General features: G+C 45.6%; 1 protein-coding gene across 3 annotated transcripts in view; it reads right to left on the bottom strand.

The window, feature by feature from the left end:
- The window catches only part of CNTN4 (contactin 4), a 176,508-nt gene that overhangs the window by 55,937 nt on the left and 92,928 nt on the right, over positions 1-27,643 (bottom strand). For all 3 annotated transcript variants that reach the window (XM_008634445.2, XM_017735222.1, XM_017735223.1), the window contains exons 5-8: positions 26,756-26,851; positions 10,098-10,301; positions 6,610-6,712; positions 5,756-5,940 (exon numbers count right to left, since the gene is read on the bottom strand). In XM_008634445.2, the coding sequence (XP_008632667.2) occupies positions 5,756-5,940; positions 6,610-6,712; positions 10,098-10,301; positions 26,756-26,851 (588 nt within the window). The remainder of the gene's footprint in view (positions 1-5,755; positions 5,941-6,609; positions 6,713-10,097; positions 10,302-26,755; positions 26,852-27,643) is intronic.

Genomic DNA, 27,643 nt, shown 5'->3' with positions numbered 1-27,643 from the left:
GAAATATGAGAAATTAGCCAGAAATAAACCTGTAGGACTCTGCAGTCACCTGTGAGTTCAAAACAACCAAAAAGACTCAAGCAAATGAGGTGCTAATACACATCCAGAGTCCAATTCTTGGCTGGTGTATATTGATTTCAGTGCTCCTAAGCCAATTTCTAGCAGCTGATGACCTGGTGCAGGCTGTGTAATTTATCATTAATGGCAGATGAAAGGCTGAATGACTTGTCCATTACTATCTCTATTCGAAGGAGATTGAGACTGAGCCCAGGATCAGAGCAGTCTAAAGACCAGAAAGCCAAGTGTAAGACGTGAATAAAAACCAACCAGGTGGGAAAAACAGAGGAATAATTGAAAATAAAGAGTGCAGCCAGCGTAAGGCTTGTGCAGACAAGTGCACACGTCATCCTGCCCCCAATGGGGACACAGCTCCTGTGCACAAACCCCTCAGATCCCTCATTTGTTTCCTTCCCAAAGATGACAGGGATGTGAAACCAGACCTCGAGTTACCACTTCTCCTCTCTCTTCCTTTCCTCCTCCTAATCCCCTCCTCCTGACCTCTACTGCCAGTTAAGGACTGTTTGAAATCTATACAACCTAAAGGTGTGCAAATCATCCACCAAAGCAATCTGCTGGAATGTTGCACCTAAACAACCTCCATTTGTCTGAGTCTTTGGAAACATCACCAGCTATTGCCACTCGGGCAGGATGTCTCCTTCCTGCCTCTCTCCAGGACTGACCCGAATAAGCCAGCCTGGGAGTTCTGCTTGGCACTGGAATATTAAAGACCAGAGGAAAAGAAACACAGGAAAATCTGAAGGAGTTAACCCAGCTGATAAAAACACTTCAGCTGTCCCTACCTCTCCTTTACCTCCTGTTCCATGAGCTGTTCTGCACCATTACAGGGTTTTTTCCCCTGTTTTTGTGGGCACCAAAGGGCTGGTGGTGTTACAGGCACATCCATAGGGACCCATCCTCCTGGATTTAGTTATTTTTCATCCTGACACTGAACTGCAGCTGCTCAGGGGTGTGAGGGAGGTGTGGGCTGCTCTATGAGTAACCTCCACATTTCATTTCTATTTGTATTTCCCCCTATTTGTATTTTTGCTTCTCCTGCTGGAGAGGTGTTTCTCCAAGCCACAATGATAATAATATGAGACTTTTTCTGAATCTCCTAAAAATTGGGTTTCTCTGTAAGCAGGGTTCCAGCAATCCCTTGGAAAAGGAAAAACCGATGAGAAACACGCCCGTGCTCTGCGCAGGAGCTTGTTCTGGATGCAAGACTTCCCTTGGGCAGCAAAGAACTCAAAATGCAGAGTTACTCCCCCCTCTACTAACAGGTACCTGTGTAAAAGGTAGCAACAGGGTTTTCTAGTGAGTGATGTGAAAGACAATTAATAATAATATAGTCATAATATCATAATCCACTTGCCCTATTTATGTGAATTTTCTTGTATTTTTATCCAGTCCAGAAACTCACTTTATTTGAATTTGCATCAAATTATTTATGATTTGGGACCTAAACTGAGCAGACATAAAGCTGCCTGATTTTCACTTGTGCAAATTTCCTTTTTAGACCTCTGGCCGTAATGAAGAGCATAATCTGATTTACATTTGAGGCTGTTTTACAGAGTGGCATAAAGTGGCTTTTGCCCAAATAAAACACAGGCCTGCTGATGAAAAGGGGACTCTTTTCACTGCAGAATTAAGGAGCCTCACAAATTCCTAGTGGGACTTGGATTTGGGAAGGATTTAATCTGAAAAGGGGCCCAGCCAATTAAATGGGTTCTGCTGAATATCCTACAGACTGCTGCAAAGAACTGTAATTAGAGACAAATACGTCTGACTGGCTGTTAATGCGGATGGTGCTGTGACAACATTTTTGGAAAACATTTCAACTGCAATTTTTTCCTGGTTTAGCTGCTTTGGAGCTTGGATATTTCCCAGCGTTGATCTGACTGGAAAGCCAGGGACAAATCCCACATTTTACATCAAAATCCTGGCAAACAAACATTCTCAGGGGTGGTGCAGCTCCTCAGCCCTCCCCAGTGCTGTCCCTCCCAGCCCCACTGAACTTGTTTATATTTGGATCACGTCAACCAGCAGCTATTTTTCATATTTTCTGCTATTCAGACTAAATATTTTGTTGGGAAGGGGGATCTCAAGATGTTGCATTGACTCGTCAGAGTCAATCCAGGGAAGCGGAACCCCGGGAGTTCAAACCCAGGGATGAGCAGGCTCTGGGTCACAAATATCAACAAAAGAAGATTTGGCTGGAACAGCATCTAAACTTGCCATGAATTAAACATCAATAATAAATGAGCATCTCCTTGACGCTGGTTTTATGGACAAAAAGGCAATTTCTTTTTAAATTAGCTGGTTAAGGTAACCTGTTTACTGTACTTCTGCCAGGAGAGAAATAACTGTTGGCACTGCTGTTTGCTTGGGATATAAATCTCAGCCCTGCGGAGGGTTAGCAAATGTAAAATTTATGAGCAGGCAGATTAAAAATACAATCAGGTCAATGGGAGTGCATCCCAAAACACACAGCTGATGGCGTGGAGGGCCCTCACTGCAGGGAGAAACTGGGAGAAACTGGGAGAAGAGGCAGTGGTTCTGCCCTGTGTCCTGCTGGGACCTCACCTGCCTCAGCCACGGGATTCAGGTGCCAGGTCAGGAAGGCAGCACCAGCAGCTAGAGCTGCTAAAAGTTGGGAAAGAGGAGGCTGTGCAGTCCAGTTTGTTAATTCAGAATCAGGGAATATTCTGAGTTGGAAGGAACCCACAAAGATCAAGTGCAGCTGTTGGCCTGCATGGGACAGCCCCAAGAATCCCAGCATGTCCCTTTGCCAGGAATTAACCTGAGGCAGGAATAGCAGGGAGAACAAGAGGAACAGCAAGGAAATGCGTCATGCAGAGTTCCATCAGTCAGGGAAACAGGAGTAAGTTGCTGTAATTGCATTAACAGGAACATGTTTCCATGGGAAGGTTGATCCATCAAGGGGAACTCAGCCCCGGGAACAAACGCTTGTGGAGAGCGGTAAAACACAGCCTGGTGCAGGGGCTCAGAGCACAGGAAATGCAGCAAGAATGGATCTTGCACGTTTAATTAACCTCTTCTGCTGCAGCAAGGATGTCAAACAACTTCAGTGTCACTGATGTGCTAACGGAGGAGAAAATAAACACTGATACAAGAATGAAACACAGCAGAAGTCAACCTTCCCTGACAACTTCCAGGAGCACAGAGAGAAGCTGACAACGCTGGGTTATCTACAGTGAGCAGGCAAATTTGAATTTCTTTTTCTTCTATTTTCTTCTTTTATGCCATGCTCAGGGGCTGATATCTTGGTTTAAAGGAGTGGTGCTGTTAGAGCCACGTTGTGGCCTGCAGAGCACATCAGTGCATGTGGATATGATAACCCAGATCCCACTGAATCCCACACTGCTTTGGGCTGCAGGCACCTTCAATCCCTTCCAGTGCCACCCCCTGCCATGGCAGGGACACCTCCCACTGTCCCAGGCTGCTCCAAGCCCCAATGTCCAACCTGGCCTTGGGCACTGCCAGGGATCCAGGGGCAGCCCCAGCTGCTCTGGGCACCCTGTGCCAGGGCCCCACCACCCCCGTGATAAAAAATTTCTTCCTAAAATCCATCCAAACCAGCATCTTTCAGCACCTCCAGAGGGTTGCCCTCTCCAGGCACCAGCCCCGAACTTCCAAAAGCAACTTGAAAGCTCTTTGTTGTATTTCAGTAATGAAATAACACTTCTCAGCTTTAAAACCCCCAATTACTAAGGAAAATTATGTTCTTTTCTCCAACTGTTTGTATAGAAGTTTACAATGAGTTACTTTCCCCTAAAATATTTTGCTGCCACGTGGAACTCCAGAGCCCAGAGTACAGAATGCAAGTTGGGCTTTTTTAAGAGATCTATTTTCAGTGCTGGCTGCCAAACACAAGTTATCCTAAAAAACGAACTACTTCCCTGGAAAATCACCATCCTCAAGACAACAAGGATGATATTTTAGTGAATTATCTTTAAAACCTGCAGCAGGAGAGGCGTCTGGCTGACACCTCTCCATCGGGAACTCCTCCACTCTCAGGGAAGAGATGCAAAGGCTTCCCAGTGTGAGACTGAGAGCAGGACACTCCTCTTCCCAGAAAACCTCGAGCTGCTCTGCTGAAATGCCACGATGGGTGCGAAAACCAGCACGAGCCACAGTGGCAGCTTTTGTGTAGGATCCAGAGTGATAAATTCATTACAGTAATGAGATTATAACTCAATATATGCTGTGGTGGGAGTATTCCAAAGGCTCCATTTACTGCTTTCCAAGGAAGGCAGCTTTGGCCGTGGGTAGAGCAAAACTGTACAACTGATGAGTCTTTTAATTTACTCTCCACATGGGAAAAATCAGGAGAAGCACACGGCACAGAAAACGGAATCCTTAAATCATCTAATTAAAAAAATTTAAAGCCATTCAAATCAACCCTGGATTCTTTCCTTAACATGAAAGATTTCACTTTGTTCTTGCTCTTTCACTCCTTCTTAATGTTTTCTCGTTTCATATTTCCCTCAGTTTTAAAAGGAGAAATGTTCATTTCAATTGGAGGCCCCCAAAGTTCCGATTTCTAAATGAAATGTCTTTTAGAAATATTTCCAATTTGAAAATGTCCCTACTTTCTTTAAAAAAAGTTATATTACCCACCAAACTCAATTCAGGGTTGCCAGCAGGGTTGGTTTCCAAACTCTTTTTCTGTGGCAAAATCACTACAAATCAAAAACCATTCTCCTCATTGCTGGAGCTCAACCCCATCTTCGCTGCTAACAGGAGCTGGGCCCTCAGGAGCATTTGGGGGAGAAAACCCTCAATTCCTGTCCGTATTTTCTACAAAGAACAGCACTGTTGTGCTCCTGGAGATGGGAACAGGGCAGCAACCAAACCAGGAATCTTTTTTTTCTGTGGAGGTCTCTGCACTCCTGTGGGGGAGGATGTGGAAGCTGCAGCCTGTCCTCTCCAAAACATCTCAAACAGAACCTTGGTACCAAACCAACCTTGGCACCCTTGTGGCGCCACAACTCTCACTCACCTCTGCACAGGTAAAGCCACGCTTTGGGTTTGCTTTGTGGGGCTATTTCCAGCAGAAATTTGGGGATGGGCACCAGGACCAGAGGGATTAATGCATCTTCTACTTAACAGAGCAGGCCTTCGAAGCTGAAATTTGACATTTTACAGTGCCTGGCTCAAGGACTCTGATTTCAGTGAGAGAAAAGCAGGTGCAGAAAGCCTCTGAGGGGAGAGGGCTCTGCCCTGACATTGTTAAATCCCAACTCTCTCTGCTGTGCAATCATTGATCCTCTTGAAAGCAGTTCTTAATTGGTTATCAGCAATTAACATTCATCCAGGAAAGCTGGGGCAACCCATACATCATAAATGCCAAGCTGTAAACATGAGGATGCTCCCCCAGATCTCCTGCCTTACCCTCCCAACCACGAGAAGGCAAACAAGACCTTTCCAAGCATTTCCAGCACGTTTCCATGCCAATGTCCTTCCAGGGATGTGTTTTTGTTCCAGCTGCTCTGATTCTCAATTAATATGCACCATTCAGCCAGGTTTTACTTCAAATTACACCCTTCTCGAGATGTGCCATTTGAAAAGAAAGTCATTTTTAAAGTATCCTGGCAAAATGACGTCCTCACAAAATGTTTACTGCAGATTGCACTGGCCACAATAAAGCCCTGAGAGCAGGCAGCCTGCTTACCATAAAATGTCAGCTGTCCTCGTGCCACGTTTTTCCCTCTCACATTTTCAGCCACGCACTCATAGGGTCCGGCGTCCTCTTGCTGAAAGTTGGGGATTTCGAGGAGCCCGCTCGATCGGTGTCTCCGGGCTTTCCTGGGGATCTGCTTCCCATCCGCCCTCCTCCAGCTGATCGTGGGCACTGGGCTGGAGGACAAAAAGGAAGCACAGTAAGATGTGCAGAGAAAGCCATGGGTCTGGTCAGTGTGAGGAGCCTGGCACAGCATCCAGAGGAATTTTATTACGGAGGGGTTATATGTAACATAAATAGTCATGTGTTCATCGTGGTGTATCTCTCACAGAGCCTTAAAAGCAGGAGACATTTTATTATTAAAATGCTGTTTTGACCCAATTGAGTTTGGGGTTCTGCTGTAACAACACATCCATTTTAGGGTGGGCAGGCCCTGGCACAGGGTGCCCAGAGCAGCTGGGGCTGCCCCTGGATCCCTGGCAGTGCCCAAGGCCAGGTTGGACATTGGGGCTTGGAGCAGCCTGGGACAGTGGGAGGTGTCCCTGCCCACGGCAGGGGGTGGCACTGCATGGTCATGAATGTCCCTTCCAACCCAAACCAGTCTAGGATTCTGTGATGATTTTCCTACCAGCCCCAACATTTTAGAAGTGTTGCCAGTGTTTACTCCAGAAACAAGAGCCCTCAGGCCCTCTGGCTGCTATGAAAACTGGCCATAAGTAACTCCTGCTGAGGGAAGTGGGTTGTTAGGAACTGCTGCAAACTCCACAATCCAGCACCATGAACATGAAAAGCTGCAGGAATAATAATAATAGTAATAATAATAATAATAATGGATCCAGACTTACTTCCCCAAGGCAAAGCACTCCAGTTTCACCGTTGTTCCTTTCGCAGATGGAACCGTTTCTGGGAACTGCACTTCTATTTTGGGCTCGTACTCTCCCATCACCCCTGTGAACATAAAGGAGATGCTAAGGCTTGGTTGGATTTCAGCAGTAAATTCACAAGTGTTCCCGTGCTAGCACGGAGCTGTTCTATACATCATTACTTGCCCAATTAATCCATTCATTTTAAACATGGCCTGTTCCTAACAGCCGTGGAGTGTGGGCTCTTTTCCCATTTACTGCCAGAGGAGAAGCTGAACCAACTCTCCACACCATCTGCCAAAGATTAAAATCTCTTCATGGCTCTGTTACTTTTTGCTTTTGAACATGCAGGATTTTTGCAGGTAACCTGTGAAATAAGGGGAGCAATAACCAGGGAGGTTCAGCATCTTCTAGAACTGAAACACGGAACAAACAGCCATTAGGAAGAAGTTTTAAAATCCCTGGAGTTAATAGGGGTTTCTATTAACTTCCAGGATTTCAATGCACAGAGATCATCTGCTCCTCGGGTAATTTCTTTATTTTTTACTGCCCCAGTAAATCACAGAGCGTGGCAGCCTCTTTATGAAATTGTGTTTAAAAATTTGTGCACATAAAAAGGCCATTACACTCCTGACAAATGGCTCCATTTCCACTCACTGTACTGTCTTAGACCCGGCACATATAATTTCACCAATAGTGATTATCAGCTAATTGATGATTGCAGTTTAAATCTCAACAGTGCGGCGCTGCCTGGACAGTGGCCAAGGGAGGAGCTGAGCTGGGTCAGCCCTGATGAATCCCAGAAAACCAGAAATGAGCCAGCAGGAGCCTGCAGTGACACTGGGGCGCATCAGAGCTGCTGGTGCTGGCCTGTGATTGCTGTGCTGCTCTCTGTTCCCTTTGCTTTTCACACAGGATGCAAGAAAATCCTGGTTCTTTCCTTTCATTTTCCAGTGATAAAGCTGAAAATGCTCAGTGTGAGGCTTGCACCAAGTCCACCTTTGCTTGCTGACCTGTTCTGGCACAACAGCAGGTTATGTCATCTTTCTTCCAACACATTAATTGCAAATGAACGTTCAACAAAGCAGCTGCTGCACAGCCTCAGTTGTCAAAATTAAATGCATTTATTAAAAATGTGAATACTCTCCCCACATTCATGTGCTGCCTGGCACATGGAAGAGGAAACCTGTGATTCCGTGGTGACATTCCAGCATTTACAAACCACACGAACAGCAATTACGTGGCATGTCACTCGTTAGCCCTCTGCATGTCAACACTGCACCATCAAAAAGCTCCAAATCCTGTTTTCCCAACTGGGACCTGCCAAACCTTTGCAATCTTGCCTAAATTTCTCCAAAATCTGTGATAAGTATTAGCTGGGTGAGCTTCAATCAAGCCAAGAACTGCCCCGTGGTCTCCAAAGCAGCAGCTGATGGAACTTGTGGAGATCTTTCTCTCACTTTTTATTTATTCAGAACTTATGGAGATCTTTTACCCCTTCTCTCACTTTTTATTCATTCATTCCCATTTCTTTGCCTTGGGCTGGGACTGGAGAGCTGAAATCCCAGGGGGATGAAACCCCACAGTGGGGTAGGAATGTTTCCCTGGGGCTGTGGGACATCAGCTACAGCCACTGCCACCCCTCAGCCCAGCAGCTGTGGCCTCTCACAGCCTTCCTGTGAACTCCAACCACCCAAAAATCAGGATTTGTACCTGGAAAAATCACAAGGCTCCTGCTGCAGTGACAACCTGCCTACCTACACAAATATATATCGGGTATGAAGTGAGCCCTGCTGTCTCCTCTTTATAGGAGCAACATCAGAGCAGTTGAGACATCTCCATCCTGAATCCAAGATCACTTCCACGCAGAAAATCCTCATTTTTCCTGCTGTTCCTGGGTGATTTAACATCTGACTTAGCTGTGCAGGTGGCAGGGACAGAGGAGGAAATAAAAGACTAAAATAGACCCCGGGTTTGTAGCTTGGAGAACACTTCCAGTGTCGCACATCAGATGTTCCATGTGTTGGCATTTCAGAGGCTTTTGTATCTTTCTTTCAATATCAAGGCTTAAAAACCTGCTTTGGGATGAAAGTCCCAGGAATTCAGAAGGAGGCTAATTTGTCTGAGGAGATGAGAGGCATTTCCTGACAACACCTGTGAAATGGTAGAGTTTAATTGGCCCATACAGCTGCTGCTGATGGCAATTTTATTCCAGGACTATTTCGGTGCTTTCCTACTGTTCCTGTTTCAATCCTGATGTCGAAAATCCCACATTTTTAAGAAAAATTGAGAAGCACTGCAGGAGCAGCAGCTCTCAACACCTGGATGCACCCAGCAGGCTTTGGAGCAGGATGGCGCAGCCCCAGCTGCTCTGGGCACCCTGTGCCAGGGCCTCACCACCCTCACAGGGAAGAATTCCTTCCCAATCCAACCCTGCCCCATCAGTTTAAAGCCATTGCCCCTTGTTCTAGCACGGCACACCCCTGTACCAAGTCCCTCCCCAGCTCTTCCAGTGGGGTTTGTAAAAAAAAGTCCTATTATTGAAATATTTAAAAATATAATTTCAGCACTGCAGTTGTTAGTATGAGGCAAATTTAAACATTGCTCTTTGTCTGCCATCCATGCCATGGCTCACTGGGGACAGATTTGCTGCCTCTGTGTTTGTAGGAACACAGCATTCCCTGTAAGGGGGGGCAGATCTGGAAAAGCAGCACCTCCACCCCTCCCAGTCCCATTGTGACAATTCCTCATCACCAACAGCATTTCCCATCCACAGGAATTGTGTCAGCCTGATGGGCAGGAGGCTGCAGCAACTGCATTTTCCAAGCAAGGAATTTTTGTCAAATACCACGAGGTGACAGTGGATCTTCCAGGAGAAGTTGCTAACATTGCATTTCTATTTCTGGAACAAATGTTCCAACTGTTAGCCTTTGAACAGAGACATTTTAATTAATTTTAATTGTAAATTAGCATGCAAAGTATTTTTCTTATCTGCTCAAAAATGACGACGATACAGATCAATTGTCTGTATAAATTTAGAAATCCTCTTTTGCTTTCTTCTCCCTTTTTTGTATTATTCCACAGACCACTAAAAATAGCCCTAATTCTGCTGGGAAATACAGGCTGAGCTAAGAGTTACCGAAAAAACAAAGTGCCTTTGCTCACTTTTGGGCTGCATAAAATGAGAAAAACTGGTATATCCAGACTCTAAAATCTATTTTGTTTCCTGTCTTTGGCCAAATCCCATCAGGGTTTTCTTTTGTAATTATTGCCTGACTCTGAGAGTCTCAGCTGGGAAGAGCAACTTTAGCTGTCCATGAGTTTGAACCACAGCTCCAGCCTCACTCTGAGGAGAAAAATCTCTCCCTTAACTCCAATATAAACATTTCAGGCCACTTTTCAATGTCTGGGTGACATCCAGTCACGAAAAGCACGGGAGAGTCTCCAAGGCCAGCTTGGGAGGCTCCTACCGTCGTTCCTGAGGACGAGGGGCGTGGGGGGCCCCAGCACCCTGCTGTTGGTCACGGTGTTGGTCACCACGCAGGTGTAGTTGCCCACGTCCGAGGTCTCCACCTTGGCGATGTAGAGATTCCCGGTTTCCTGGGACACGAAGCGCCGGCTGTCCTGGTGCACGAAGCTCGGGTACTCGTTGAAGATCCACGCGTAGCTGAGCTCTGCAAGCACAAGGGACAAGCTCTGAGCAGGGAAATTTGGGTATGTCACAGCCCACGGAAGGAGCCCCATGGCCGCTGATGCTGTTTCAGGTTTTACCTTTTTTTTCTTTCATATATTGTCCGTATTCTTTACACAAGTATTTGTAACTTTGTAGCCTTTTATTGCAGCTTAGCTTCAACATTTCCCTAGGCAGGAAGACAAAACAAATTCCAGGATCCCTATGCTATCTTGGTTCTCCTTAGAAACCAAGGCTGAAAGCAGCTTTGTGAGACATATTTTTGTAAGCAGGGCCTGGATCTCATCTGGGGGGCTACTCCACGGGCAGGTTCCTGACTGGGGGGTTCTTGTCAGATGTGCTAATTTGCAGAATCTATGAAAATTGTGCACGTGTCACGTGTGGGGGGTGGTGTTGGAGTGAAAGCTCCTCTGGACTCAGCCCCAAAGGGAAGCCAAAGCACAGGGGTTGAATTAAAACCTTTGGACAAGCTGAGATACGTGAAGCCACACCAAAGTGAAATAGAAATACAGATTTTTTAACTTTTAGTAGAAATATATGCTAAGTGCCTTAAACATTGAAAAGCTACAGCAGAGACCTTAAACACAGTTCTTACTGCAGCAGAATTTTCACAGAATTTCTTTACTTTAGACAAAATCTAGCTAGAATTACACTGTTCACATTTTTTAGAAGGAGTGTTCACATAAACAATAAGAACTGAGAGAAACTGTAATGCAAATCTGTGCAATACCTATGTAACACTTGTGTAAGGCTTTTAAGCTGTTAGAATTAGACCAGGATAGGTTAAGAAAAGAAGAGCTAGAATCGTGTGTTAATCCTATTGGTCAATTAACAAATATAATCCACACTTCTGTAAGAAAAGATATAGGGCATATAGAGCATATAGAAGAAGAAGCTGTTTTGCCTGTTGCTGTTGCTGCTTGCCTTTATCATGTAAACCCCTTGAACTCTGCCTTCAAGAAAGCTGTGAGACTACGAAATAAAGAACTTAGCGGGACAGCAGCCTCCTCTGCTCTCTTACCCTGGTCCGAGAAGGAAGGGTACCCTGTCAAAAGCTCAACAGGGAGTCCTTGGCGTTTCCCACCTGACGGCTTCGTGCACCTGAGGTACCCCTTTTATCACCCTAACTGTGATATAACCCTAACTGTGTCTGGCTCATATTTTTAGGACCAGAGAACAAGGCATCACTAGCAATGCAAATTTCCAGCTGGGACGCTTCCGAGCCTGCACAGGGGTCTGATATTCCTGCTACTCCCTCAGGTTCATCCAGAATAAAACACATGTTACAGGAACCTCACCTTTTTGTCATGAACATTCCAGCCTGCTCGTGGCTTTGCTTTCATCCTCCCTAATTGATTTTTTTTTCCCCTTTAAAGCCAATTGTGAGGAGGATCTGCCGAGTCGTGTTATCACCCACTGGATGCTTTATTCCTCGGGAATTTCTGAATCAGCAAAAAGCTCAACACTAAATTAAGCAGCTGTAATCTTCTCTGTGACTAATTAGACAGTGCTCTGTGTTTTATAAGGCATCCTTGGAAGTTATTTGAGCAATAAAGAAGAAGTGAGAGACGCTGCAAGCGGCCGCAGAGGCTGTGAGTGAGGTTAATGCAGTCTAACCCTATTATATCTGCCTGAGTCAAATGCCCAAGCACACTGAAAGAGCCTGAAGTGGATATGAGACCGCTGCAGTTTTCTAAGGGAACACTAATTATACCAAAAATCATATACTTATTTTAATACTCTAATGAGTTGTAGCTGTAATTGACCTCAACTGCCATTAGGTACTTTGGAAAATACATTCTGCCCTCGCGTCCCTCTGTTTACAGCCAGAAGAGGCTGAAGGCTGACTTTAGGCCTTCGTTTATTTATTTTTAACAACAGGACTTGAAAATGCCTGCTAGACTTTCAGGAAGATACGATAATTTTGTTTATGAGGGAATATCTAATCATCATATTTACACATGTGCATCTCATTAGGAGGAACCTCATGCTGATGTCAAGAGGATACTCAGAGCAAACAAGGCACCACTTCTCAGCCAGCTTATTATTTTCTGCAAGTAGTTAAGTTTGTTGTTTTTTTTTTTAAATTTACTCTCGGTGAACAATTATCTTGCTCCTCCAGAAGCAGCCGGCAACAGGCAAATAAACATCCCTGCCCTGGGATGCACAGAGGTGCTGAAATTGGAGTGACTCTTCACACACAAGGTTTCCACCAGAGCCCCCCTGAGCTCTGCAATTTTGCACTGACTGTGGAATGGTGAACTGACCACAGAACAACAGAGTGGGGAGGGAATTTCTGGATCAATCCCTGTCCCTCCCATCCTTCCCCAGGAGGTCTTGTAGGTATAATTACACCCCAGAAGCTGCAGGGTTTTGGCTCCTGCTTTTCTCTGTGAGGCAGTATTTCTTTAATTGCTAAGAACCCTCTAATTTCCAGGTTAAATATTTTCATTGCAGCCTCTAGCTCTGTGCTTGTGGGCTAATGATCCCTCTGGCTCAAGGAGTTTTCGTCTCTTTGCTGGTGAGAGCCATCGAGAGCCCTTGTGCCGGCATTTTCAAGATGGGCTTTCCAACCCTGTAATCGTTGTAGGAGCTTTTCCTTGGCTCTGCCTCCGTTAGAAAGTCGGGAATAATTCTGTCATTGGAGCTGAGGGCCAGGTGGGAAGCCCTGGGCAAGCAGGTCACAGGAGGCTATGCAAGAGGAGGAGGTGAGATCAAAGAGGGAAACAAACGGTGATGAGCTGGGATCTCTCCGAAATGAGGAACCCAGCACAGGGCAGACTAAAGGAGACCCATTTCTAGATAGCAAAGCATCAAAACTTCCCCCAGAGCTACCTCCAAACTCTATTAATTTGGCTATATACAGCTGAGGAACACAGCAAAGGTCTGAAGGTGCGGCTCTGCCTTCCTATCAGTGTCCAGAAAGATCCAACGGCCCGAATTACACAGATTTTGATATTAGCAGTCCATGATTGCTATATAATATTTAAAACTGGGTAGTTCTCTCTCTCTCCCTCTCTCAAACACCAGGGACTAATGGAATACAGAGCCCAGGGAAGAGCACGGAGGGGAGCATCTCTACGTGCATCTGCTTGCGTAGCAGCATGTAAATAAATACTCCCTCCAACTCCCTTTGATTTTCTGAGAGATCCTGGTGCAATATTTATGGCTCTCCCAACTTGATGGATTCCTTTTGATAAGGTCTCCCTTCCTAATTGCTCTGGAAGTGACAGGCAGCAAACACCCCACAGGCAATTTGTAACTCCTGTGCAAACAGACACTTAAAACACAGCCCGGGGTGGCTCCTGCTGATGGAAACGTCTCCCAGAGTCACCAGCACGGAGCCTTTGAGCACAAGGAAGCAGCAGCAACAGGCAATTCAAGGATTTTCTAATCACACATTAGGCTCTAATTCCTTGAGGAATTTATTACAAACTTCTCCTGTCTAATTTGGGGCCCTTTTCACGTAATTTTTGCCTAATTTACCACGCTTTTCATTTCCCCTTTAAAGCAGATTCAAGCAGGTCTCTCAAACAGAGAATATTACTCCATTTCTGACCTGTATTTGCTGCTTTTAAAGGGAAGGAGGAACTCCATGAGCTGCAATCCCAGAGCAGCCACTGAGCACCTGCCTGGTCATCCCCTGCACAGACCCAGAACATGCTGTAACCTTATTTTTCTTAATTTCCATTATCTACTCTCTACTGAAAGCTGCACAGAAATTCTGAATAATTATTAAAATTAGGCCTGTGGTTTGCCAAAATAACGTTCTCTGGTTGCCTGTCTTGAGCCATACACGTATTTTGTCTCTGCCTTTAAGTGGAAGAAACTCTTCCTTTCCTTTTTTTTTTTTTTTTTTTTTTTAATTTTCTTCCATAAAGTCAGGGCTGCCACTTAAAAAGGTCTCTATGGCTATTATGGGAAAAGCTATTAAAATATCAAGATTATGGTAGCCATAAAGCTGAGTAGAGGAATGAAATTTTGGAATTAGGATTAGCCAAAAAAAGGGGGGTCATTTATCATTTTTAATGTACAATACACTATTATTTTTTATAGGCTTTACTGAAAGTTAAAGAGATTAATCCAATCTTTAATGATTGCTATAATTCCTAGGTTATCACCTCCTCTGTCACTCTCAAGATGGACAGGTGGGAACTGATTTTCAGTGTGAAACAGAAGGTTTTCTGTAAATCATAATGCACAAAAATTAGGCTTCACTACCCATGGCAAGAGAAAAATATGAAATTAAGGAAATAATGAAATCCTCCCTTTAAACTGTCTCAAGCAACCCAAACTATGACTGAAACAGGAAATAATTTTGAGACATTTTGAAAGGAGAAGTGAGGCTCATCCCCTGTTAGAAACTATTTAAATCCAGACAGAGTGACCACACCTCTGAGTGTTTGGTTGGCCCTTCCCTGGATCATGCACTTCTGCAAAATTACGGCTGTTTTAAAATTTTTTTTCAAAATTCAGTTACTTTTTGCAGAATGGGAAGTGCTGAAGCTTTCCTGTTTTACTCCCTGCCATTCCCAGACGGAGCCAACAGCACAGTGAAGGTTTTCCTGGAGAGAAGCTGTTCCCTCAACTCTGGCAGTGCAGGTGATGGTCGGGAGGAACTGCATTTAGCACTTTGCTTTTAGGTGCTTTAGCACAGACAAATTTCTTGGCTCTGGGTGTGTTCCTGGCTGGCTGGGAAGTGCCAAACATTCCCACCTGCTCTTTGTTTTAATATCCAAATGCTGTAATACCATTTCGTTGTACAACCCCCCAGCCATACCCACAGTTGCTGTATAAACTTCATGGAAAGCTGATTTTTGGTGGATAATCCACAGACTTCTCTTTTTTTTTTTTTTTGCTCTGATTGCTTCCATTCCTTGGTGTTCCAATTTCTCTTTAGAGCCTCTAACAGAGTGTTTTGAAGGTTACAGCAAATTTGGGTAAAAGCTTAACTGATTATCTGATGAGTCCCGTGAACTCGTTCAGTATTCTCAACTTGTTTATTAAAATCTGCCAAAATCTGCTTGTAGGGGATGTTCATAAATGAAATTTCCTAATTCCAGGTGCCACTGCAGTTTGATTGAGCAATCAGCACCCATAACCCCGTGAATCTCAAAATGTGAGCAGGAAAGGAGGCTCCGAGTGCCACAACACCCTGCCAGAGTGTCCTGGGGAAGAGGAAAAGGGGATTATTTGGGAAAGACAAATCCCTGGCACAACACTCCATGTTCATGGCCCTACCCAACCCTCTGAGGCTCCTCTCCGCACACACCAGTTCTCTGCAATTCCTGAAGTTTTTTACCATTTTTCTCCTTCACAGTTTTATTTTAATGTTAAAGCTACATGAGTTATGCACCACACCTTTTTTTTGGGCCTACAGACCATTCCATTGCCCTGCCAGCACACTGCATCCATTTTTTATCTTCCAGTTTTAAATAATTGCAGAGCAATTTAAGGAAATCAACCTGGACAAAAGCATCACCTGGTAATTCTCCCTTCGAGTCTGAGCTCTACTACACACCACAGCTCTGGGCCTCAAATGCAGGTTTTAATAAAAGGAATGATAAATAATGAACAAGATTAATCTGAGGTTAATAAAACACGTCTGGATGAACCCTCAGCTACGCCAAATCTGAGGACACAGTTACTCAGCAGCCAGGCAACAGGGCAATGTGCTGTCAGAAGTTTATAAGAATGAGAAAAACACACAAATTACCCAATTTCTGTGTTGGACTCATTCCCACAGCAGTTTTCAGTGCTGTGTTTGCCTCCCAGCCCTTCTTCTGCCCAGTATGTAGAGCTTCAGATGTGGGTAATTAAAAGGCCTTCATTACCTGAAGCCTAATCAATAATGCCCTGTATCAGCTGCATCTCCAGCTCGTGCATCTCTAAACCAGTGAAATATCTGCTGGCTGAACACAGCTGGCCTGGCTTATCTCTCCCCAGCAGCCTGCAGCCCCAGTCGATGGCAGGGGAGCACTAAGGAGGATCCCACTGTGCCATGGGGCAGCCTGAGCCTGAAGGGAGGAAAATCCACAGCAATCTGCATCTGTGCTGAAGGGAAAACGTCGGGAGGTGGAGTCCTGCACTGGGGCGTTTACTCCAGCTAAATACCAAAAGTATTTCAACAGCATCTGATGGGCACAGACACCCTCCCATCGAGCACAGCCCAGCAGGTTTGGGGAGAAACTCGATGGGTTTTTGTCTGAAAAACTTTAAAACTTGTCTTACAGAAATTTACAGCTCAGCCTGGTCTTGCCTGGAAAGAAAACCCACCCACCAACCCAACCTGTGTCTATCCTAAGGGCTTCTGAGCCTTCCTGAAGCAGGTTTGGTGTTTCCTGGCAATGGAGAACCTCGCCCAGGATCGGATTTGATGCCACTTTCCAGCACTTCTCGTTTAAACTGAAGCTTTAGGAGCCAGGCTCACCCCAGCAGCGATCAGCTGGGTGATTCCCTCTCTCTGTTTCTTAGTTCATTCCAATGAGGAAATTCTGGTAATAAAAAAAGGAATAATAGCTTGATACAGTCCAGAGAGTGGCATCAACATCTTCCCAAAGAAACTCATCTTCACCTGACAGCCAGAGACAAAGCCCCCCTGGGACAGGGACTGGCAGCAGCAAATGGAAACAGGAGAGATCAGCCAGTGAAAAAGATAAAAGGAGGCTGGGCTGAAGCTGCTAATTACTTACAAGCAATCATCAAAAGAGAGTAAAAACACAGGAAGCTGGGCACGAGCACAACTGATGCCTACCCTGAATTTAAATTCTGCTCCTTATTTGCGCTGTGAGAGATTCAGTGGCTGCTGATATTCTCCAGGCTTGTGTTACATAAAGTGCTACACACATCACCTGAAGGAATGACTCACAGATTTAATCCATCAGTTTGTTTTCTGTTTAAAGTCACAGGGAGTTAGCCTAAAAATCCTTTTTTGTGTGTGCACTTGCTTCAGAAAAGCTAAAGGTCCCTGGGCTTGTTTCAAAACATATTTCAATGTGACCTAGCTAATCCTTTAATACCAGCTTTCACTACCTTTGATCAGCCTCTTACTGTAGCTGTAGGAGATTAGATCAAACCTCTAACAAAAAAAAAAGTAAAAGTTGGTTGTGGAGAATTTTCTTACTGCAATGAATTAAAATTATGAACAACTCCAAGGCTGAAATATCTGCCCAAACAGCCTGAGGGAGGCACGGCCTGGAGGGCACTTGTGTGTAGTACTCAGGAAATAAACATTCTCTTCACATATTTGATAGATAAACAGTGTTCAGATAAAATGCTTTGGTATCTACTAGCTGAAAACATCATCATGGTTGCACATTTATCATATCATTTAAACACATCGTGGCTGCACATTTATTATATTTAAACACATCATGGTTGCATTTTTAGGCACTTCACATGCATGAGGTAACAGAAAATGCCCAAACTAATATCCCCACTGATTTTTCAACAGCAAAGCATCAGCCCCATAGGAATGAGGGCTCCCACAGCCAGGACTATTGACTTGAACAAAGCAGAATGTGCACCCAGGGATGTGGAACCCCAAATCTGATACATCAGTGCTGTGCTTGTGCCAACTATGCATGTTCTGCATCCTTGGATGCTGCCAAGGGCTTTGCGGAGGCCAGCAGAGCTGGATTTGGAGGGAAAGGGTTAGCAGAGCCTGAGAGCAGGACTCTGATCTCTGATTTATTTCATAAAGACATCACAAGGTGCTACAACTCTCGATAAATGCCATTGACTGGGTTCTGTCAGACGACAGATCTCACTCATCTTTAGCCAAGCCCTGCTGGCTCTACCCCCTCTCAATCCCATTTCAATCTTCATTTAGTGCTGACTGCAACCAAACAGGGAATAAACCACACGACTGGCTCGCAGATGATTTCTTTTTAAAGATGTCACGAGCTGTCACTGATAAATAAAAAATCCATTAATGTCATGTTCCTGATATTTCGCTGTTTCCAAGGTCTTCAATGGAGGGCTGAGCCTCTTCCCTCCCAGTTACAGACCCCAGACCTCCTCCTGTGTCCATGACACCACTGTGGGGCACAAACAAGGAATGCTGGGGGGCTGACTCTGCAGGTGACAGGTGACACGTGCCAGCTGAAAATCTGCTCTAAACTCCCGTGGCCAGTATCTGTTCTTGACTTTGCCCCTATTTTTGCACCTCAAAATTCATCCCAGAAATGAGGCAGATCACATTTGCCGACTGAGGTGCTTAAATTAGCATAAATCTGTAATGAGCCTGGCATTTGTGCTGTTGGAAATATTTGTAATTTCATAAATCTCTCAATTAAGAGAGCGCTGCATGTTCCCTGTGCTGTCAGAAATATCAAGCCAAAGCACTCCCAAATTAGAAGAGAATTTATCCTTATCCCTTATCCTCAAATATGTTGATAAACTTGTGCACAAACTGAATCAGCAGTTTTAGAGAAAGGATTATGTCAGATTAATTTTAATCTAATCCATTTCTATCTCCTGAGAAGCTTTTTACTTCTTGCTTTCAATAATTTAAACGGTGACTGTGGCAGAGCATAAAAAATAAATGATGGGAGATGCACTTTAAATGGAAGTTACCATTCTCAATCACTTTTTATTTAAATGAGGGTTTCATATGCCTGATTTTAGGTTTAATGAAGCCCATTTTTGCTGAACTGTAATAATCTCCATCACATGGAGCCAGACACAGACGAATTACAGAAACCCAGTGTGTGACTCACCTACTCCTTGTGATGCTGCTGTGGAAAGAGACACCTGGAGTGAATTTTGGGCTGAATTTTGAGGGAATTTTTTGGCAGAAATGCTGCCAGGCTGCTCAGATCCAGCTTTCAGGAGCAGGGCGCCTGCCTTGGAGACACACTGCAGGAACTGGAAGCTTTGGGAAGTTGTTTTCTGGATCTTGGCCTGAGATAAATCTCTCAGAGGTTTTTGGGCTCAGCTGTTCGTGCTCTGGAAAACACTTCTAGGGTGTTGACACTTTGGACCTGGGAATTCTCTGCTGTTAGGGGACGCTGAGTGGCAATCACTATTAAGAGGAAAAACTGGTAACAGATTCAGGTAGTTTTTGATGCTGCACCCTTTGCTCTCCTCACGGTCTCCATCTCCCACACATCTCCAGCACTCACCCTTCATCCTCCTACTGGGAATATCTAGGAAATCCTGCTGGCATTTTACATGTTCCCATTCCAGGAAAGACACCTGCGAGCTGTGGAGCCCCAGCTCATGGGAACACCACCTTGCTGGGGCATTTTCCTGCTTGTTTGGGAACTGAGCCTCCCCTCTGTCCTTCCCTGCATGCTGCAGGCAGAACCATCCATGGACAACAAGGTCCAAGGACAACTCCTGCTCCGCAGTCCAGGGGGGTCTGCAGCACCTCCTGATGCTCCAGGTCTGCCACCACCGACCCAACACCACAGTCAAATACACCAAATCCATCACTGACTGTCCCTAATGGAAAAGTATTTCCCTGCCTCTTTGTTCTTTGCTTTTCCCAGCCCCACGGGAGAGTTTACCTGCTCATATTTTCCCTCCAGCCTTGGCAGTGACCCGTGGCAGGCTGCTCAGTGACCCTGTAGCATTCTGACAAATAGTTGAACCAACTTCCAACCAGCTTAGCAGATTTTTTGCTTGGTTTCCCGGAGAAATGGAACTTTTACAACCACGGTGCCCACCCACGTGTGTGAGACTCCTCTCTAAATTAGCTTCTCACTAATTGGAACCAAATCTGACCAAGCAGCAAAGGCCTCCAAAGACATTAAGACAGGAGAGAAAGAGGAGAAACCATCAGTCGCTTAATAAGGAGTAACAGGGGTAGCTCAGCCCTTTGACAACCTGCCTGGCAAGGGGGAGCTGCCCCATCCTGGGAATACAGGTTCTGTAAAATCCACATTTCTCAAAAGCTCTGGGCATCCCACACTGAAAGAAACAGGAGAATAAAGGCTGAATATTAAGGTTACTGTAGTGGAGTGAGGCCACGAAACGCTCCAGGATTCCTGCTATGCCCCACTCGCTGATCCTGTCATGGTATAAAAATCCTGATAATTGCCTTTTTCCTCCTGCACCGGTCTGGTTTTTCCCAGGTTTGCTCCCCTTCCTCCTTGCACTGCGTGGTGGGGGCTGTACAAACACGAGGGAACACCAGACACAATTTGTGGGACAGATTATTTACAAGACAAACCCCTCAAACCTTTCATCCCACTGGAGGCCATCAGCCACCCTGAAAGCCAAAACATTCTCACAGTTCCCAGCCCTTGAAGTGTCCATCATCCCTTTAAAAAAATAATAATAAAAGGGGTGAAAAAGTGAGCGGACAAGTGAGCAGCGCTAATGATTTCTGTGCCCAGAAGTGGTTTCAGCAGCACTGTAATCAGTAAAGTGCTTTCTGCAAACATGTCTGGTGTCCACACTTCACTACAGCATGAAAGGCTGAGATTGAGATGGAATCAGAATTGCCATCTCCTCTGTCAAATGCTAAAATTTAGTTAGTTCTACTTGATTAAGCTGTGCAACAGAACTAAAAGTTCTCCTGGATAGCAGCAGGGAAAAAAAGGCAGGAAAGAATGAGAAAACCTGAATGCATCCAATCTGTGAAAAGATGGGGGAATTATTCTCTGTCAACATCTCAGCTCACAGCCATGGATGTGTTCCCATCCATGGCTGTGCTTCCATCAGGAGCGATGGCATCAGATAGGAAAGAATTATGGGAACAACTGAGCTTTAATGAATCTCCTCCTCTTTGGGAAGATGGAATTTTCCAAGCATGTTGAGAACATGGGCACAACAGAGAGAGAAAACTGATTTTCCTTGAAATCCTGCCTTTGTTCACTCAAGGGGACACAGCTCCCAGATACCCAAGAAGGTAAGAAAGGAGCAGAGGGACAAGGAGTCTGAGGAACTGAGGTTCAGGGAGAGAACTCATGGAGGGGAGGTTCAGTTCCAGGGTCAGCAGTAACTTTGAGGCCCTCAGCAAATGGCAGGAGAAGACAAATCCTGTAGGAACACCAGTGGTTCCCATCCTGCCCAGCTGAGCACTTTGTGATCTAAAAAAAAGCCCTCAGCCGGTTTATTTCTTGCCCAGATGATTGAGATAGATTAGGAGTGAGAATAAATGTGCTGCAGCTGTGGTGAGGGGTGGAACAGTGAAGCCCAGAGAGGTCTCGGAACAGGACACACCTCCAGGGAATGCAACGGGAACACGGAATTCAAATAATCAAGTAATTGAGAGATCATTTTCACCAGCCCAGGAACTTTGAGGCTCCCAGCAAATGGCAGGAGAAGACAAATCCTGTAGGAACACCAGTGGGTTCCCATCTGCCCAGCTGAGCACTTTGTGATCTAAAAAAAAGCCCTCAGCCGGTTTATTTCTTGCCCAGATGATTGAGATAGATTAGGAGTGAGAATAAATGTGCTGCAGCTGTGGTGAGGGGTGGAACAGTGAAGCCCAGAGAGGTCTCGGAACAGGACACACCTCCAGGGAATGCAACGGGAACACGGAATTCAAATAATCAAGTAATTGAGAGATCATTTTCACCAGCCCTCTGTGTACATTCAGCATTTCTCACAGCACTTGCAGAGCTCCATCTCCACAGGCTTTTCCCACGAGGGCTGGAAGGCAAATGTCATGAGAACATGGTTATAGATCTTTCTAAAGATGAACCATGAGAAACTTGCAGGAAGGGGGGTGAGAGAAATCCTAAACACAAGTTCATTTATCTTCCCAAAGAAGGGAGGGGAAGGATTTGCAGGCCCCTTTGTTCTGCATGAGGATGGGTGTGCTACCAGCCTGTCAAGTAGAAAATACTTTCCAGGACTGTATTTTTTTAGGCTCTAGACTCACAACGAAGTGCCAGGGATGTTAGAAGGAATTGGAAAACTGTAGATGTTAAAGCATTAACTAACCCTGCCCTGACTATCAAATAAATCTAACAAAAGTCGCAGCTAAAGGACTCAGCTCCCACAAACTTAAGTGAAAAGAACTATTTGGCACAAAAGAATATTTTTTCTTAAAATTTGGAGATAAAAGGACAGCAACCTCCAAATACTTCCCAGACATATCCCTGTTAGAACCCAACTTCAATTCAGAGCCCTGAGAAACACAAGCGAGTGTTTGCTTTGGATTTTGGAGCTTTTTGTTTGTTTGTTTCAATTAAGTTTATCTCAACAAGAAATGTATCTTGCCAAATTTGATTAACAGCACCGAAAAAAGCAAACAAGGAAAGGTAACTTTGTTTCCCCCTGCAAAGCTCCTCAGAAGGAAAACATTTCCACCAGGAGCTTAACTGGAACACTGCTGTACACTTTGAAATGCTTTGTGGTTTCTAAACGGCTTAAAAATGCAACAGAACGAAAAACAAAGCCTGTTTTAGTGATATTTTTCCTGTTTTGGCTTGAAATGCTCCAGATGGTCAAGGGAAGAGATTCTTCCCCTGTACTCTGCTCTTGGTGACAACCTACCAGGAGGACTGCCAGAGGGCAGGGTTAGATGGGATATTGGGAAATAAACCTTCCCTGGGAGGGTGGGCAGGCCCTGGCACAGGGTGCCCAGAGCAGCTGGGGCTGCCCCTGGATCCCTGGAAGTGTCCCAGGCCAGGCTGGACACTGGGGCTTGGAGCAGCCTGGGACAGTGGGAGGTGTCCCTGTCCATGGCAGGGGTGGCACTGGATGGGCTTTAAGGTCCCTTCCCATTCAAACCATTCTGTGACTCAATGGTTAATCTCACAGGGCTTTGGAAATATAAAGCAGGAGAGCTTTGTTTTCTGGTATCCAAATTTTAGAGCTCACCCTAAGACAGGCTGAGGTACCTTATTAAATCTCAACACAAAAGTCACAGAAACTCTTTGATGTCCCTCCCATGTCCAAACCCATTTCTGTGGCTCCACCACTGGGGAGTGCCCAGTTCCTGCAGTGGCCGTGATGAGGCCCCTGGTGTTCTGCACCAACACCAAAGCCACATTTGAGCTACACACAGACTTTTAGGATTTTTGACTGTTTCCTCTTGTCCACTCAAACACCTACAGCTGCTCCTCGTGCTGCTACACAGGCCCCAGTGCCATGTTCCCAGAGCAATGTTTACTCCTGAATGATTTCTTCTGGGGAGTATCAGGGTGGAATGGTTGACACATGACCATCGTTGGGCTTTTGATTAAACAAGCTGCAGAAATAATGAGGGAACACCCTTCACACGCAGGGTAATTATCTCAGAAAAATCCTAACAACCCAGGCAGGTTTCTACCAGTCTGTTAGGAAAAAAAAAAAGGGAAAGGAAAAAAAAAAAAAAAAAAGGAAGGGAAAAGAACTGGAACTTCTAACAGACAAAGGGGTCATCCATACGGCAGGACTGGCCTCGGGGGTTTGGGAATGTGCTGCTTCAAGCGCAGAAAACGCGACAGAAGCAAATGTTTGATTTGCATTCACTCCTCTTTCCAGCCCATTCACTTCCCGAGCTGCAGATGAACGTTTATTTTCCAAATCTCCAGCACTCAGCATGCACTTCATCAGAGGAGGCCATCACATCATTATGCTGCTTAACAAAATGTGCCAGCACAAGGCAGTGACCTGACAAACAGCGGCCCCCCGCCGCCGCTGCCGCGCCGCACACGCATTCCATTTCCATTTGGGGTCTGGGGGGGAGCTGAGATCCATGTGCTGCATTTCCAGCTCATTTCAAACCAAAAATGGGGACAATGCATGGCAATGCCCAGATTGTTCTGTGCGAGCTGTACACAGCCCATTTGTTGATGCTGAAAAGACTTGTTCATCATTTGGACTCATTTTCAGGATGAATTTCCTGTAATGTTTGAACAGTAGGAAGCTCTTTATTGGGCATCATTTAGAAGAAAAAATAAAAAGAAAGCCTCAAAAACCAATGTGTGTAGGCCAACATAACTTTGCTTTTAGCTGACAGCTCCTCAAAAATGGACATTTCCAAGTGGCAAAGTATCGGAGTGAACTACAGCTGAAAGGTTAATGGTCTGGACGCCGATCAGCATCTTTTTAATAAAGCCACAATTTTTAAGCCCAAGACAACCAGGGACAATGGCTGACAGGAAATAATTCCCTTCTAATTTACTATTTTTCTTTTCCCAAATCTCCACACCTGGCCAGGATGTTTTTTTTCAGGCTTCTGCTATTCCAGTGAATACCCTCATCACCAGAGCAACAGCAATTCTCAGATTGAATAGTTTTGCTTTTTTAAATTATATTTTTTCAGATTTCATTTTCAATGAAATACAAAGCTAAAGTAAAAATGAAATAATATGAAAGTGCATTTTTTTCCACAGTTAGCCCTGTATTTCAGCACTGGTCATTAATGACATCAGGCACTTTTTGCAAAGATGATGAAGTTGGGTTCGCTGCCCTAATCAGATTCTAAAATAAGTAATTGCATTTTCTCCTCTTAATGCCACTCGCACTTTCCATGAGCTGGATTATTTTTCACTGCTAAGCTGAACAGTTTTTTCCTGTCGCACCTCAACGTTAAACACTTGCAATGTTACACTGGGGGACTGGAAGGAGCTGATCTCTACAGCTCTGCTTTGCCAACACTGCCGGGGCCCTGGGGACGGGGCTGCCCACGGAACACGGCGGCTTCCGATGAGCAGCAGCTTCCCACTGACACCTGATATTCCTCCTGAACCTCCCTCTGCCCAGGGCTGAGCAGGAGAAGGCTCTGGGACCGTGCAGTGGCTGCTACAGAGCCAAGAGCTTCGATCACAGCGGGACATGCGCAGTTGGCTTATGGAAACACAACGATTACCAAGAAACATCAATTTGCAGTTGTGACTTTTAAAACTCATCTTATTTCTAACTTTGGGAGGAAGGAAAAGTAAAAGAAAATGTTGCCACAGAGCAGATGAATTCCTGCAGAACAAGTGGTCTGAATTAACCTGTTTTGAGTTGCCTGTGAATACTTTCTGTGCAAGCCAGCAACCAACAAGCTCAGTAACGCCAGCCCAGCTCGGTTACAGAGCTGTGATAGTGTCAGGTTAGACCAGCTGTGGCTCTGGCTACAATTAAGAGAATTTTCAGGCTGCAACAGAGCAGGTGATGGATGGTGGTCATAGGGGAAGTCATCTCCCATCACCCAAATGACTGAGGGAAATCGTTACCCTCCGGGCACCAGGAATGTTCTCACTTCCCCATCAGCACACAAGGCTCTGTCCCTCTTACTGAACCCATGCTGGAAATAACACCAGCACCTTCTGGGAATGCAGTTTTTTGTACCACCAGTAAATAAACCCAGACCAAACCTTCCTCCTGGAGCACCTGAACAACCATTGCCTTCTCTCTGCTCACTGCCCCCACCAGCTGCCCCATCTCCACACACGGTGCTCACCCTGCAAGGATTTCTTATGGCAAAACAGGAACCTCTCAGCCACTGCAGAGCAGGGCTGTGCTGAGGAGACAAATGTGCACAATTCCTGCAATCCCTGTGTCCCTCTGGGAGCCTCCTGCCTTGGAGAAATGGGAGGGCCCCAGTGGGACAAAGTCCATGGGCAGCTCTGTCAGCTGGTCAGACGTGAGCCCAGGAGCTCCTCAAGCCCCTGTCTCCTCCTATCTGAGCAATAAGCTCAGCCTAACAGCACATGGTCCACCGGGCAATTTCCATCCAGCTGATGAGGCCAGACAGATTTCAAAGCAGGACTGCAAATTCCTTTAAAAGGGACACGGATCAGAGGAAGATGTTCCGATGTTTTGACAGAGCAAGCAGCGCCCTGACGGAGGAGCCAGCTGCAGCGGCTGGTTGTGGGTCCTGGTGGGGAGGGACACACACATGGGGCTTGTCGGGCACAGCCAGGGCATCCAGCAGGGATTCTGCCAGAACCACTCCCTCTCGGACACAATTTAAACACACCAGTGCAACACGCACGCTCAGGAAGCCACAAACTGGCACGTTTAAAATAAGTTTGTGCTAAACTGAAAGAAGTCTTTGGCATTTCCTAAACATTTATGCCACCCTCTTTGAAGCCAATGGCACCTTGTGTGATCTGGACACATCCTGAGTACCCAGGAGACAAAAAAAAGTGCCAATAGTGTTTGAAAAAAATAAATAGTAATAAAAAGATGATGCACAAAAGTGGCTCTGTCAGCAATCCACAACTTTTTAGCAGAAGACACACCCGGGCCACAAAGCAGACAGGCTGCACATGACCCTGGCCATGTCTTTGGTATATGAACACACTGCTTTAGCTTCCATCAGTTCACCTCTGAAGTTTATACTCAGACGTAGTAAAATGCTTTTTCTCTGAATTTACCCCCAACTGGAGCTTCCCCAGTCACCCAGCATGACCCCCACAGTCAGGCTGGCCCTGGCACAGCCCTCTCCTTGCAGGTGACTGCTTCAGACTTCCTGAAAATTCTGGGAATTCTCTTCCTCGAGAACAGAAACCTCACAATTTGTTGCCAAACACTGAAGTTGAGAGAAGGAAAGCTCTTTACCTCCAGAGTGGGGTGGGGGCCCACAGAGCAGCACCATGCCCTGGCCCTGGCGGACGGACACCGTGCTCCTCGTTCTGGTCTTGAAGTTCTCAAGGTCTGCCAGGAGAGAAAGAACTCGGTTAAAGGGTGATCAGAGGCTTCTCCTTATGAGAAGAACAAGAGGAAAATGACAAAATAAAGCAAACATCAGCTTGGAGGGTGGGCTGGTGGGATCTGGGTAAAACATGAGGCAGCAGGAGGCTGAGGAGCATCAACAAAAGGATCAGGAAATGCTTCCCCAGGCTGGGAAAGGTGAGAAGGTGCTGATTTACCCACAGCAGCAGACACACCCGGAGAAAATTCCTGCACCTGTAATGCTGGGGGAGTTTTGTTGTATGAATTTAGGAAGAACTGCTGCCTTAAATAACCAATTACATCCCACCCCAGCCTGTTTCCCTGCAGGAGCCTCGCTGCTGATGCCCTCCCGGCCCATGTGTGGAGAGCCTTCCTTTCCCACAAGGAAGTCTCTTGTACCAGCTGCATGTAAAGCCACAGAGCGCTTTAATTAAATCAAATTCCTCCTTCCACCTCTCTTTTTTCCTCTCCTCAGGGCCCATGCACTGCAAAAATACAACTCCCTCTGCTCTCCTTGCACACTGAATTCAAGAGACTCGCAATGAAGTGAGGAGGTGACTCTGAGCTGAGCAGTGACACCAGGATTGTCACCAGCAGCTGCTTTGTGGGAGCACCAAGACATGGAATCACTTTGGCAGCCTCTGATCTTTAACAATCTCCTGCATTTCAACTTTCTTTTTTTTTTTCCTTGTTTCCAGCGTAGCTGAGCCTTGGTTTGGCAATTACAAACCTGTTGTCAGTGCAGTTGGGAAAACACAGAGGTGATAAATATTT

This window comes from Corvus brachyrhynchos, unplaced genomic scaffold, assembly GCF_000691975.1.
Source record: "Corvus brachyrhynchos isolate BGI_N302 unplaced genomic scaffold, ASM69197v1 scaffold95, whole genome shotgun sequence".
Lineage (NCBI taxonomy): Eukaryota > Metazoa > Chordata > Aves > Passeriformes > Corvidae > Corvus > Corvus brachyrhynchos.
This window is presented reverse-complemented; position numbering and strand designations above follow the sequence as displayed.